General features: G+C 44.3%; 1 protein-coding gene across 2 annotated transcripts in view; it reads left to right on the top strand.

The window, feature by feature from the left end:
* The first annotated feature begins 6,172 nt into the window (after nucleotides 1-6,172).
* Nucleotides 6,173-14,100, top strand: part of CACUL1 (CDK2 associated cullin domain 1) — a 51,530-nt gene continuing 43,602 nt past the window's right edge. For both annotated transcript variants that reach the window (XM_049810208.1, XM_049810207.1), the window contains exons 1-2: nucleotides 6,173-6,639; nucleotides 13,292-13,418. In XM_049810208.1, coding sequence (XP_049666165.1) covers nucleotides 6,327-6,639; nucleotides 13,292-13,418 — 440 coding nt within the window. In that variant the 5' untranslated portion in view covers nucleotides 6,173-6,326. The remainder of the gene's footprint in view (nucleotides 6,640-13,291; nucleotides 13,419-14,100) is intronic.

Genomic DNA, 14,100 nt, shown 5'->3' with positions numbered 1-14,100 from the left:
ACTTGTTTGATAAATGGGGCGCTTTTAGAGAGCTTACAATAGCCTGCACACCCCAGCGGAGGCGGAGGCTCTGCGGAAGATTACCAGGAGATAATGGAGCAAGTCAAATGAGAAAACATGATGAAACAGCAGAAAATTTACATGCTGTTTTGCTCCTTCCTTTTGCATTAATAAAACCGGGGCTTTTGTGTTTATTTCCAAATGCTACCGTAATCCAGCGCCCATGCGGCTGATGACCTGCCCAGCACCGCGGTCCCAGGGGAGTGGGCTGACATCTAATGACGGGCTGTAAAAACAGCATCGGTGAAACAGCCTCCGGAGCTTTTTTCTGGGTTAAATGCATCGGGCCTCTCCTGAAGAACCTAAATTCATCAGGGACCCAGCCACGTATCCACTTTGGCCCCAGTGAGACCACACCAGTGCCAGATGAGCTGCTGAGTGCGGGTGGTGGGGACCAGTCTTGGTGGGGACCCTCGGTGGAGAATCTACGTGAGCAACACCCAGCACAAGGGCCGACAGCCACGGGTTTGAAGAAAACTGCGTGAAAGTGGCATCACGTCCCCCGTGAGGACCGGGCGGTGCCAGGGCCCCGTGCCGGCAGCGGCACAGCCGGACCCTGACCCGTGGCGCTGGCTTGCTGGTTCACTGGCTGGTGGGAGCGTTGCCTTTGGTGGTGTCACGCAACGGACAAACACGCGTGACCTCCCAGCATGGTATCAGCTGCCACGGGTAGCTCAGATACGGCCAAAATCTCACCTTTTGTGTAACTGCACACGAGAGGTGGTTCATGCTCCGGGTAAGAGCCGTGGCTGGCTGCCTGCGTGCATCGTGGACTTCCAGATGCTTGAGGCTTTCCCTGGTGGTAGAGAATTGTCTTAATGTTTTGTGGTGCACAAGCACTGATAGATTCCACTCCAGGTTTCTCACATGTGCTGGAGGCAGGCAGCTGGTTTTGTAAAGCACCGATTTCAGAGTCCTTTCTATTGCTTGCACTGGCCCAGCGTAGTCTAGATATATTAGACTGGCCGACCGAAGGCCCATGAAATGACCAAAATAAGGTTACTGATGAATATCAGCCAATGGATTTTATTATGTAAATGTAAGTTCCTTCTGATATTGGCTTATGGGACAGAATAGTCCGCTCATGCCCACAGTTAGAAGGATTAACCCCTATCACATGCCACAAAAATGCTTGTAGTGTAATTATGCTAAAAGAATTGTGCTTTGTATTGGTGCTGTAAAACCAAAACCAAACCCATATGAGCAAAATATACATGCTATAAAATTACAGGATACAGATGCCACGCTTCCTGCTATCCTCAGGGCTCAGGTTATGGCATTGCTTTACTGACATAAGCGAGCATCCAGCTTACATTCAGCTGAGGCTCTGGCCCAGGGAACACGGCTGCGCAGGGCTGTCTCTTCTGCCTGTTCCCAAGGGCCACAAACAGACTTACCCTCGCATCCAAGAATAGAGCGACACACCTTGAAATAATCCTGTTTAATAATTTACGTGGTAGAGAGTAACATGCAAGGACCTGGTAGAGAAAAGTAACAGGACGTACACAGCACAGGCAAGGAGTGAACCTCAAGCTCTGAGCTTAAATGGAGCTCCTGGACAAAAGGGCAGAAGGTTGATGGGTGGGGGGTCCTAGGTGAGGCTGCTCATCTTAATTATAGCCAATTAGTGCACTCAGGGCCCTCATATCAGGCACAGATGATGCAGGGAATGTGACCACTGGTGGGGAAGTTGGAAAAATTTCAGTGGATGCAATACTGTAGTCATTGTGCTCTTAATATCTTGTTGATGAAGGCGTTCAGGCAGAGAAAAGGGAGCTGGTTTGAAAATATATTTTCATTATAAACAGCTTCACACAGTTCTGGGTCCTGCTCTCTTTGTAAGGCTGGAGAGGAGGAACGCAGCCTTACTTGCTAAAGGACAGAAGCAGGTATGCACTTGAACCTAATGTAAAACTTTCCCATTTACCCTAAATGCAAATTACCCAGCTGAGTTTTTGCATATGCACCCAGGGATAACAGAGACCAGACCATGGCCTGTCTCCTACAACTCTTTTGTTAGTTTTGGGAGAACATGATCTTATTTGACTATGTATTTTTGTTGTGCCCTGCACAGCAAGAGCATGCCTATATGTCCAGTACAGTACAGGAGAAAAAACAAATGTCTCTGCAGCGCTTGCGTTTGGTTTTGATCAGCAGCTTACATTGACTCTGCTGTTCCCTGGCTGTGTGGTGAACGCGTGCTTCTCTTCTCCACCAAAGGCACCGTGCTGGCACCCAGCCCGAGCACGCTCCTGCTGTCTTGGTGGGGGGTAGTTGGGATTTCCTTATGTTCGAGGTATACTCTTCCTTTTGCTTTCTTCTGCCTGTGGAAGATGGCAGGGATTGTTCCTCTTCAGGCAGCTGATTTCTGCTTGTGCTGTGTTTCCTTCTTCTGAACTCTCAGAAATCAATAGTGCTGATAAAATGTGTTAACAGCCTTTAGCTCCCAAGGACTTCTCACATAAGCTGTTTGTTGTTTTTTTTTTCCTAGGCAGAGACCAACTAAGAGACTTTAATATAATGAAGCAGACTGTATATAGTCTGTGCTCGCTGACTGTATACAGTCAAGAAACACTGAGTGGTCTCTCCATACCGTAACTGGCACATTTTCATGAAAACTTTACGCTAATTGGCTTGCCCTGAGTGGTAGTTGCTGTTGGAAGGGGTATGCCACAGTCTGCAGACTACCAGTTCTCTGAGCTTGAGCAAGTTATCTCTTGCAGATTGTCAAAATATGTCTCAAAAATAATGAGCGCTCAAACCTCCCTTTCGGTTTATCTGCTTTCTGCCAGTATTCTGCAAGGGGCCATGTTATTTGCCATTGAAAGAGCTACATTTCATGCTCCTCCTGACAGACTGCTATTTAAGGCTGTGCTTAGCATTCATATTTCTTTCTTGTCAGAACTATTTTCTTCTTTCATTTAGTTTTTAGAACCAGACCTATAAATCTGGGAAGCGTTTTGCATGCTGTGTTAGGACTTGATTGAAATCCCATTGAAATCAATGAAAGCTTTCCTATTGACTTCAGTGGACCAGGCACTTGGGAAATAAGGAAAAATGGTCTGTTTTAAAATAAGAACTGTATCCATGTCATAATGTCTATCATCAATAGCAGGAAATAAACCAAAACATATTAAGCAGATCTGTTCCTGACAGGCTTCATGTATCATTTAACTGCTACCTGTATAGACCCAGCTGTGACATGGAGCACCGCAACAGCTGTTCTGGGATACCTAATAATTCTGCTTTATAAACATAAATATCTGAGGAAAAAGAAAATACCCTTATCTGATTGATAAAAATGTTCATATAAAATTGAAACTATGCAAAAGATAAACATTCAGCTGAAGCAAGTGTCACAGCCTGCTTCTGGGAGCCTAGAAGGAAAAGCTCCCTTGTAGCCTCATTTCTACAAGTTTCTGTGTAGCAAATATTTCTTTAATGACTCACACTTTCCGTGAGTACTGTTAGGAAACCTTGATGTTCCCTTTTAATTTGTAGTAAAGCTTGCGACTGTGACCTGGTTATCAAAAGTGCTGAGCCAAAAAAGAGAAAAAAAAGTAAATATTATGAAGATGTAACGAATGCTTCTGATACTTGTCTAGGTAATTAGATAGGGATCCAGGAGTCTAAAATGAAAGTGTGACATCTGCATGTTACCTGTTGGCGAAAGTACTATAGTCTACTGATGAGCTAGTTACAATAAAGACAAGTCAAGTCTCCAGGGATTTCATGGAGACGTGAGGATACTCAGGTCTTGTCAGAATTGCATCTGTACGTTGTGTTCTCCACTAACATTGAAAATAATTATAGCTGTGGTATTGCAAAATGTAACTTTGCCAAGACAGTATTTAAAGCCTGAATCAAACCTCCACATGCTGACGAGGAAACAAGGAAACGATGCAGAGAAGTCTCTGAAGTGCATGCAAAAACAAGTGCCGCTTCAATTGATAGTGCCTTTATCAGCACACAGTCATGTGTTTGAAATGAGCCATAGATGACTGTTGCAGCTTGTCATTTGCCTTATGGGAGGCAAGAAAGAGCTTCTTGTTTGATTTGTAAGATGAACTAGCTTGCTGCACAAGGCAACAGAGGAGACTCTGTATAGTGAAGTATTTCCTAAGCTTTTTTGGACTCCCGCCACAAGGAAGTGCAGAGAGTGTAGGCACAGGGCAAGGAACATTGTGAAAGGGATTAGAAAGGAAACATACCTTTAAGATCATGGCAAAAATAAAACCCAAAAAGACCCCAGCTGGTCAGTAAATTATAGAGATGCTAACAAAAACAGGCGTGTGTGACGAGTATGAAACAGAAAATAAGAAATGCTAGAACTGAAAAATGCTGGGTTTGTCTTACTTCTCCACTGCTCTTAGATGTTAACATAAGCACTTTCAAAATTAATAAGACAAAGATAAAGCTATGCTGATAAGTTCCTGACTTCCCCTCAGGTCACAGTGTTTTTAAATACTGGCAAACCATCTGAGACCCGCTCCTGAGATCAGTGGAAGCGGATGAGTAGGAGGGTACGACGGAGTTGCTCTGCAGGTTGAGAACACAAAGATGTCTTTCTTGAAGCAGTGAAGACACGCAAACTTCATTTATGTTTCTTTGTGATTACCAGAAAATTGCAACACTTACCTAAGCTAAAAATGGTTTGCTGCTTTAGCTTTCAAAGTTTAATATCCATTATAAGTGACGCTATTGATATTTGCATTGTATTATACAGCCCACTCAGTAAATGCAAAGATGCAGCAGAAGTGAACAAAAAAATGTCCTTTTGGTCCTTTTTCCAGCTGTAGTTAAGGCATAGATAGAAACAGATCAACAGCCAAAGCAGGCGTGTGAATATGCTAAATACATAAACTAAGATTTACGCGTGGTGCGCCTAATCAGCTTTTGGTCTCTGAGACAAACTGTGACTTGCTGGTGTCTACCAAGGTAGAAAATGGGGAGGACTTGGTATATTGGTTAGAACAGACCGTTGATATTCACTGTGTGACCTTGACATATTAGAAAACCACCATTAGTTCAAATATATATTAGGAAAAAATGCGATAGGGACCAATTCTTTCCATCGCCTGCTTCTATCAGAGCAACTTGAGACAGACCTGTTCCACAGCGCAGTGAAACCAGTGGCATCTTCTGCTTTTAGAAAACAGGACAATTTTGTCTCATGCTGAAGTAGAAATCGGTATTTCTATTTGGCAAACAAATGACACGCTTTTCACTTTCCACGAGATATTTTGGAAAGAAGGCTAGACACCTCTGCTTTTATCTACGCTTTTCACTTTTTTTGTGTGCTAGACAAGAGCAAAACCCCCCACAGTGGACATGTATTTGCAGTAAAACGCCACTATTCATTTCCGTCCTTCCATGGCAGCAGCCAGTTGCGAACGAATATAAAACCGAAAGTAAGCGTACTTGAAGGCAACTAGACAACGTTAACGAATTGTTTTGAACCGTGACATCGTTCGTGGACAAGACAAACGGTTCTGGGCGTTACTCGCGCAGGCTTTTCCTCAGCAACAGCCGACAGGAATCCCTGTGAGGTGGCAACGATGTGCCGGCGCTTCACAGAGCGCCGAGTACGAGCGGGAGGTGCGGCAGAACACCCTCAGCCACGTTTTGGGTGGTTTTCTAAGGGGGACTTGGCCGTGGCCGTGCCCGTTTCCCCGCCTGGGCCCCCGCCGCCCGCGGGAGCGCTTTCCCGCTAGAGGGGGATGCAGCCCAAGGCCCCGAGGCCGACCGCAGGCCCTTCTCCTCAGCGGGAGAGGTGAAACCAAAGGCGGGACCTGCCGGAGCCTGCCCTTTCAAATTAAAATTAACCACCAGGCTTGGGACGAGACGGGGAAGGGGAAACGCGGCCCCGCTCCGCCCGCCCAGCCCTTCTCCTCACAGCTCCAGCGGACCCACCGCCATCCCACAATGCACAGCGGGCTGCCCGCCGGCGAGGGGTCCCGCCTTCTTCCGCACGCCAGCCAATCGCGCCTCCGTCCCGCCGGACTACACTCCCCAGCATGCCCCGCGGCGCGACAGCGTGTGTGTGGTGGTTGGCGGCGGGGGGCGTGTGCGTCCTCCCGGTCCGCTCTGCCGTCTTTCCGCCTGTCGCAAAGTGTCGCGCTGTGCGGCCGGAGCCTGGGCTGGCGGCCGCGGCGAGCGGAGAGCGGCCGCCATGGGCGGCGGGCGGTGATCCCCCGCCCCGCTCGGCCTCGCTCTTCTCCTCTCCTCGCCGCCCCGGCCGGTAGGCAGGCAGGCAGGCAGCCGCCATGGAGGAGGAGAGCATGGAGGAGGAGGGCGGCGGCGGCTGCGAGGCCATGATGGACGACCAGAACCACAACAACTGGGGAGCCGGCGGCTACGGGCGGCACCTGCTGGGCCCTGCCGCCGCGCCGCTCGGTGACAGCCTCCTGCGAGGCGCCGCTGCCGCCGCCGGGCCACCGGCCGGGCCGGAGCTCCCCGCGGTGGCCGAGGCCAACGGCGTGCTGCGAGGCTGCGAGCCGGGGGCCGCCGCCGCGGGCAAGGGGGGAGCCGGAGCCATCGCCGCCGCCATCAACATCAACGCCTCGACCTCCAAGTTCCGTGAGTGACCGCCCTGCCCTCGGCCTCGGCCGCACGGGGGGGGACCCCGGTGTCAGACCCTCCCTCCCTCCCTCCCTGCTTCTCCCGTGGCCGGGCTCAGGTCGGCCCTACGGCCGGTCCCTGACGTGGGTCTTGGCCCGAGAGGCTTCTCGAAGCGAAATCAAAGGGGTGAAGGCGCCCGGGAAGGAGAAAATAGCCTTTCCTGCTCACACCCCAATTGTCTGCTGCTTTCCTGTCACGGCAAGGTGACGTGGTAGATCTGGCTGTTGAACTGGGAGAGCGGGTGTAGGCAGGGTGTTCAGCTGTACGGAGGCACTGTTGCTTTTCCTGAAGCTCTTAGCTCAGGCCGTGTTTTCCTAAAGACTTTTTCTTTCTGCCTGAAAAACCCACAGGTGGGCCTGAAACTTTTTTGTTGTTGCTGACGGCGGATGGCAACGTGTGCAGAGCCCCTGGAAGGGGTCTGCAGTCTTGGAAGGGACGTAGGCCTGCAAAGGCCTGACGAGAGCAACTGAGGGCAAATTTACCCCTCCAAAAAATCTTCTGCATATAGCTTTTAACAGAAATGGCCAATTTTGCTGTTGTTTTGCTGAGCTAAGGTTGAGGGAGGGGAAGACCTTTTGCTGTTCATTTCAATTCTGCTTTTATTTCCGGAAGTCACGCCTCTGGGCAAAGTATGCCCTTTTCTCTAACGCTTGCAGAAAACTTGGATTTGGCGAGTTAAAAGTGTTTCTCGAAGTGTAACCGTGTAACTGCCATGATGAAATTTTGATGGGAAACGCACCTTTTTTTCTTTGTTTCCCCCCCTTTCCCCAATGCCAGCTCACCTGTCCAGCTCCTCAGTAGCTCAGCTCCAGAGCTGATGAGAAGCTTGGAGGTTCAGGCTTCTGGATCCCTCCTTCTCTGGTAGCCTTGGATTTCATGGCTCTAGGCACGTTGCCAAGGCTAGCAGCTTTGAAGTTGAGGCTCCCAGACTCCATGAGCTCTCTGGCTCTCTGCCTGCCTTGCTTGTCAGCTGCCTGCCTTGCTTGTCAGGGCTCCAGGTACCTTGGGGTGGCTTGTAAGCACTTGAGTCAGTTGAAATGAAATGTCGTTCAGCCTTGCTAAACTCAGCTCTTGAATTCCCAATCGAGAAATTTAGAGTCTTAGTTTTTCCTTCTGTTTCAGAATGAAAATGGTTTTCAAGCTGGATTTTCACCAAATGGGAAGGTGACTTTCCAGCTAATCTGCAATTTATATCTGAGGGGGAGAAGAAGAGGCTGTGCATTATTTTGCTTAGGGTGTGGTTTTTGAGTTCTTGTTTTCACTTCTCCAGCATTGGTATCTCAACCCAATGTCTGTCTTACTGATGTTAAATATTGTTTTGAAGAAAATGAAAATTCCTGTAAAATACAAAATTCTCTGAGTTAAGCTAATTAGAACTTTTCTACGCCGTTGTGTTCTGGATAGCTTTGATGGTATGTGTATATGAACAGAACAAGTCCAGTGACGTAATGTGCACTGAGAAAGTACAGGAGCTGAGTTGGGATCCTGCCTGTTCTAATCCTGGCTCTGGCAGAGGATCTCTTAATCGCCTCTGTTTAATTTTCAGGTATAGATAGAGGAAGAAAGGTCACTTTCAGTGTAAATGTACAACGAAGAAGCAGACAGTGTGTGCTAGACCCCCTTCTGCATGCTCTGTCTTAGCAATGGCAGAATGTGTCGAGAAGCTGATTGTCTGTCTTAAGCTGGATAGGAAAGTTGTCTGTTCTCTGCTGCATGAAAAACTTCTTGCAGTTGAATGAGCAAGGACTCATGCCTTGCTTGCTTCATGACGCAGAGGCTTAGCCTTAGACAGGTTATCCTACAGGTGACCTGCAAAAGTATTGGTGACGTGTAGTTTCCAACAATCCTATGATGAATTGGAGTGCCTCTGACGTTCAGATAGGTCTCTCCCTCCTGATTCTTTCCTCCAAAACAAAAAATCCAGTGCCTGTGTTCCAGTACATAATTTCTTGCAGTGTGTTGGTTTTGTTCATGTTAGTAGTTGCAGACTAGAGCTGTTTGGTGGGCCTTTTTTGGTCTAATTCAGCTGGCAGAATAATGGAGGAAGAAGGTTAGATGGTGACCCTTTAAAATCTTTTGAAGGGGCCAAATCCAATTCTCCTTCCTTGAGATTTTGGTGAGACTGAGAACTAAAATCAGATATAATAACGCATAGTTCAGTTAATAGCTTTTCTTCTGATTAAAGCATCTTAAGAAATTTTTCCATGGTGTGGTAAACTTATAACTAAATCTTTATTTACAGTTGATCAGTTTCAGTCATAGTTACAGATTTATTAAGTAGTAGTGTTATGAAAGATATTTTTCAAAGGCTGTAAGGGAGAAAATAACAGTAAGAGCATTTAATACTTTAAGCAAAACTCTTCTGTACTAGTAATTGCAGTGTCTTGTTTTTTTCATCCTTTTCAGGCAAGGATGGTTATAAGTGTAGTTGATCCCAGTCCCATTTAGGATGGGCACATGTAGCTGTGAGCGTTGGCATATCCATTAAATCTGTTGACTACCCTGTTGCATAATGTAGTTCAGTGCAGTGTATGTGCTTTGCTGCGTAGGCAAATTGTCTGATGAAGAAAAAGTTTAACATTACTTTTACTAACCAGTCTTAACGCAGACTGAGAAACTTGTAACAAAAATAGAACTGAAAGCAACTACAGGGCAGACTCATAAACGTGCTAATATATGCTAGGATGTGTCAGGCAGGGGATACAGCAAAATCTATTGTGTAAACACGCACATGATGGCTGAGAAAAAGGAAAGCATAGAGCCACAGCAATAGCTACAAGTCTGTAGATTAGTCTCCGACATCTGCTTGAAGAGTCTGTACACTGACAAAATATTTTAGGATTGTGGGGTGCATTGCTAATTAAGCAGTAGAACTTCATATATGTCACTTTGAGATGAAGTAAAGCTTCTGAAGGATGCCTAGCTGCTTTCTTTGATTTTTATTGTCAGAATAAATGACAGATAATTGTCAGACTGATGTCTGCTTACTTGACAGTAGGTTGGCTTACCTGTCCTGTTCTGTCCCCTGCTTTTATAGCTATGGTCTAAAAAGAAGGATGGTTTTTATATGTGAACGTAGTAAGTGTTTTGAGTAGCTTTTCAGGTTAACTTGTCTCGTCTAAATAACAAAACCAACATTATCAATGATTTTTTTTTTAAATTATTATTCTATTCTTCACGTCCTGTATGTATTACTGTTCCAGCATCTTTTTTAAGCTATGTGTGTTTGTAAGTTTTTCTTATCAATTTTATGGGGGACGTATACTTCCTCTTAGACTTTTTGCTTTTGTTTTTTTAAAGTCGTAGTGGTTTTTGCCATTCTTTTGATTGAAGTTGATATCAAAGAATTTGGTAGCTTGGAGCAGGCTATGTTTCAATTATGGCTATGGTACTGAAATATCTAGGTTATGAAGTGAAGCTCATGCATATTCTTTTTCACTTAAATGGTTTCACTGCTGCATTTGACTTAAACAGTTTTTCTTTTGAACTTTTCTGTATATGGAAAAGCAGCAGTTGCTTCTCAGGCTTTACTTGTGAAGTCTTTTATAATTCACTGGAAGATACTGGCTTCCTTTCTATCCGATCAGACTGATTTCTCTCCCAACCCCACCCGCAACTCGCTGTAGTTGGATAAAATCATGCATTCTAGCATGCTTTGTTACAAAAAGTCTGTGTCACTTCTCAGAAACTTAATAAATCTCAATGAAATGAAAGTCATCTTTTAGTGTCATCCTTTCCTTGGGAGGAATGTAATGGAGGCTGTTGGACAAATCCTTCTAAATCTTGAATACCTAATGTAGGGATTAACATTTAAGAATGACATCCTAAAAAGATAGAAAAGTAAAAAGTTAAAGATGTTTCTGAAAGGGCAGTCTGTCTTTTCTTTCTAAGGATTTGTGTGATTCTTTCCTTCCTGGTCTTGAGTTTGTTCTTGCAGAGTTTGTAATTGGAGGATGCAACTTTAAGTCACCCTTCGCTTTTTTTTGTATGTGTTTAAGCACTGCCAGAAAAAAAAGGACGTTAGTAACTTTTGGCAGTTACTAAAATTTTAAAGTAATTTGTTTTCTGGATTAGAAGAATAAAAATAGTGATTGTTCAGTGTGTAGTCTTTGGGCTTTTAACTATATAAATATTATGGTTGGCTTAGTTTCAGAACTGAAGTGTGGAAATCAAATGAAATAGTACTTGTAGGAGTCTTTTGAATAAAGATTAAGCTTTTCTAGAATGTTACTTTGAACTTATCAGTGTTTCCTATGCAAGCCTCTTGGGGCTGTTCGTAAAAACATTTTGTCTTTTACCTGTGCAGCACTTCTAATGGGCAGGCCTTCTTGTCTGCTGCTTCTTTCATCTTCCACATTGTAAAAAAAAAAAACATAATAAAAAAAATAAATAAAAATTGACATCTCAACAGCCTGTTAAACACTGCAAAATAGTTTTTTTCAATTCATATTTGACTATTTTCTTTCAAATGAACAGAGCTCATTTAATATGTTAAACCAGATGTGGGTGTGATTATACATTGAAATCTTAAGTCAAGACTTGGTCTAATATTTATGCTGACTTCAGTTTAATGTTTTGTGTGGAAAAGAACGCTTCTGTGGAGACCCACCTCTTTCGGGGTAACAAAGTGAAATACAAATGTTAAGATTTGCTGCTGAGTATGAATAGTAAAGCTACTACATGGAAGCTGGTCCTGAGAACATCTGCCTGGAGCCTGAGCTCTGTAAGACACGAGAACTCAAGCAAGTCATTGCAAGACAGATGAATAAGGCGCGATTTTACTGTCAGGCAGGTGCTGTGCTGTTCCTGACTGCACGGATGCTTTTACATTGTGGAGGTGACTTGCTGCTGGTAACATAAGTTACCGTGTTAACTTATGTCCTGGTAGTTGCGTACCCAGACCCTGTAACCTTTATCAACCTGTTAATGAATGGTGTCATACTTTTAGATAGTAAGCTGGAGTGTTGGGACAGCATCCTGCAGCATTTAGTGGTGGTGGTGACCTGTTCACTAATCAGACACATACTGTGTTAACTAGATCTGTTTCTGGAGCAGGTATGAAGCAAAAGTGAACCAATGACTAGGTGGGGGAAGAGGGAGCTAGGACTACTGGACTAACATTCTTCACTAAGCAAGATTTCTGGCTGAAATACCCTAAGACGACACACAACAGGAATCTGTAATACCTGCTCTTACAGATAGTGTCCAAACATTTCTTGTCTCACACCTCTCTTACTCCACATTTTCTTCATACTCTTCTTTTTCTCATGATAACTGTTTTGCCTGTATTTCCCTAGAACTGTTCTTCGTAATGCTGCCAAAAGTGACCTACCCAGCTCCTTTCAGCCCTTTGTGAAAATAACATTTCAGAAACCTTGCTCCTCAAACCCAGCAGTGAATCTACATTTACACATGTATTTAAAATGCAGCCCTATTAAAAATATTTCTTTTCAGTGCAGTGTCTAAACTGGATTGTTTGGGGTGGGAACTATCTTTGTTCTCTGTTCTATATAGCCCAGACCCACACGTGGAGTTCAAATGAAGAAATTACTTTAGATTTCCTGGACTGGATAGTTTTGATGTGAAGTATATACCCTGTGCTGTTATTTACTGAGGGCTTTGTTTTGAGTGAGTGCTGTGAAGCTATGGTGGTGTGACAAAGCCAGCAAGGCAGTCCTGTGAGTACATCTCTGAAGGGAAGGTGCTAACCCTTCTCCTGTGGCTGCTGTTGGAACTGAGCCATGTGTGGTTGGTTCAGAAATCCTCCCTGAAAAGAGAGAGATTAAAACTCTTCTGTGTCTGTGAAGACACACTGAGGGGCTTGTACATGAAGGTGCCCTTGGGAAGCTCAGGGAGAAAATTAGGGAGTGATGGGGAACGGGAACGCTAATCTAAATGCCTCCTATTCTTCCCTGTGTTGATTCTTATCTGGAAAAGGAGTATTATTGTGTCTGCTAGAGGGAAAAGGAGTATTATTGTGTCTGCTAGAGGGAAAAGGAGTATTATTGTGTCTGCTAGAGGGGGAGCTGTAATACATATCCAGAAAAGTCACCCGGGAGCCTAACGGCAATTGAAGGCAGAGGGAATTGCATCACTTTTTAGGCCAAGGAAGCTTCTGGTCCCTCCTGAGACTTGTGAAATTAATATATCTGCTGGGAAGGAGTATGCCAAAAACTGCCGGTCTTGGCCAAAGCATGTTCTCCTGTATGTAAGGGCCCAGTGTTAATTGTTGATTCTGGACTCCCACAAAGTTGTGTAATTTATTAATCTGAACTAACTACTGAACTATACTTTTTTTTTTTTAAATTATTATTATTATTACATTGTCATGCTAGAATGCCCAGGACTTTGTTTTTCCCTGCTACTTGGGACCCTAAGAAATACGCAAGCACTGATTTGGCAGGTTTTCTGATTTTATTTTATTTTCTGTAAATAAAGAGGTACAACTTCAGGTCTGGGCTTTAGTTTTAGATGAGGTTATCTTAGTGAAAGTAAACCATTCCCAGCGTTTTTGGCCAGCTGATTGGTGTGAACTGAAATTGCAGAGCATTCACTTGCTTCTAATCTTTTAGCTAAGATTAGTAAATGTAGTTTTGTCTCTTTCTTGTAGTGATGAATGTTATAACAATTGAAGACTATAAGAGCACATATTGGCCAAAGTTGGACAGTGCCATAGATCAGCTTTTAACTCAGAGTCCTGGTGACTACATCCCTATCTCCTATGAACAAATATACAGGTAAGGAAATCTTTTTATGTTACTTTTTTTTTTTCTTTTAAGTTAAATGTTTGTTTTATCTTGCAGCCTGTGCATATGTTATATTTTGTATTTATGAGGAGGAGAGTGGGAAGATTATGGAAGTAACAATGTTGTTTAAATGGTTGGAATGAGTGAGTAACATACAGATCTTGACATCCCATGTTAACAGGAATAAATGCTAGAGAATTAAAATGCATAAGTGCTGAAAACATTAACATTAAAGTAAGCTCCACCGCAGTTGCTTAATGTAATATATTAAGAAATGTACTAAAGTCTCAACATCCCTTTCCTCGAAGGGGAAGAAGAGACTGGCATGATAGGTGTATGAGTTAATGTTTCAAAAGGCTTCTTTGTCATGTCTAATAGGAATCAATTTGGTGCGGTAGAGGTGCGGAAGTAAATAGAAGCAATGGGTGCCAGGGTCTGTCCTTATAAACTGTCATTTGTGTTTTGCATCAGGTAGATTTGGTCTTGATTTTCCCCTTGCCCAGCCATCTCACTGCAGAGGCTGTCTGAAAGACTGACACAAGGTTCATTTCTTTACATCTCCATTCTCGTCTGGAGAACATTTGATTTGTACCTGGCCTGGAGCTCAGTTTACTTTGCTTTAAAAGGGATCTAGTCACATACCAGAACTGCCTTGCAGACTAAGCTAGTGTAC

The sequence above is a fragment of the Accipiter gentilis genome, chromosome 9 (assembly GCF_929443795.1).
Source record: "Accipiter gentilis chromosome 9, bAccGen1.1, whole genome shotgun sequence".
Taxonomy (NCBI): domain Eukaryota; kingdom Metazoa; phylum Chordata; class Aves; order Accipitriformes; family Accipitridae; genus Astur; species Astur gentilis.
Note: the sequence above shows the minus strand (reverse complement) of the source record. Positions and strands in the feature narration are given on the sequence as shown.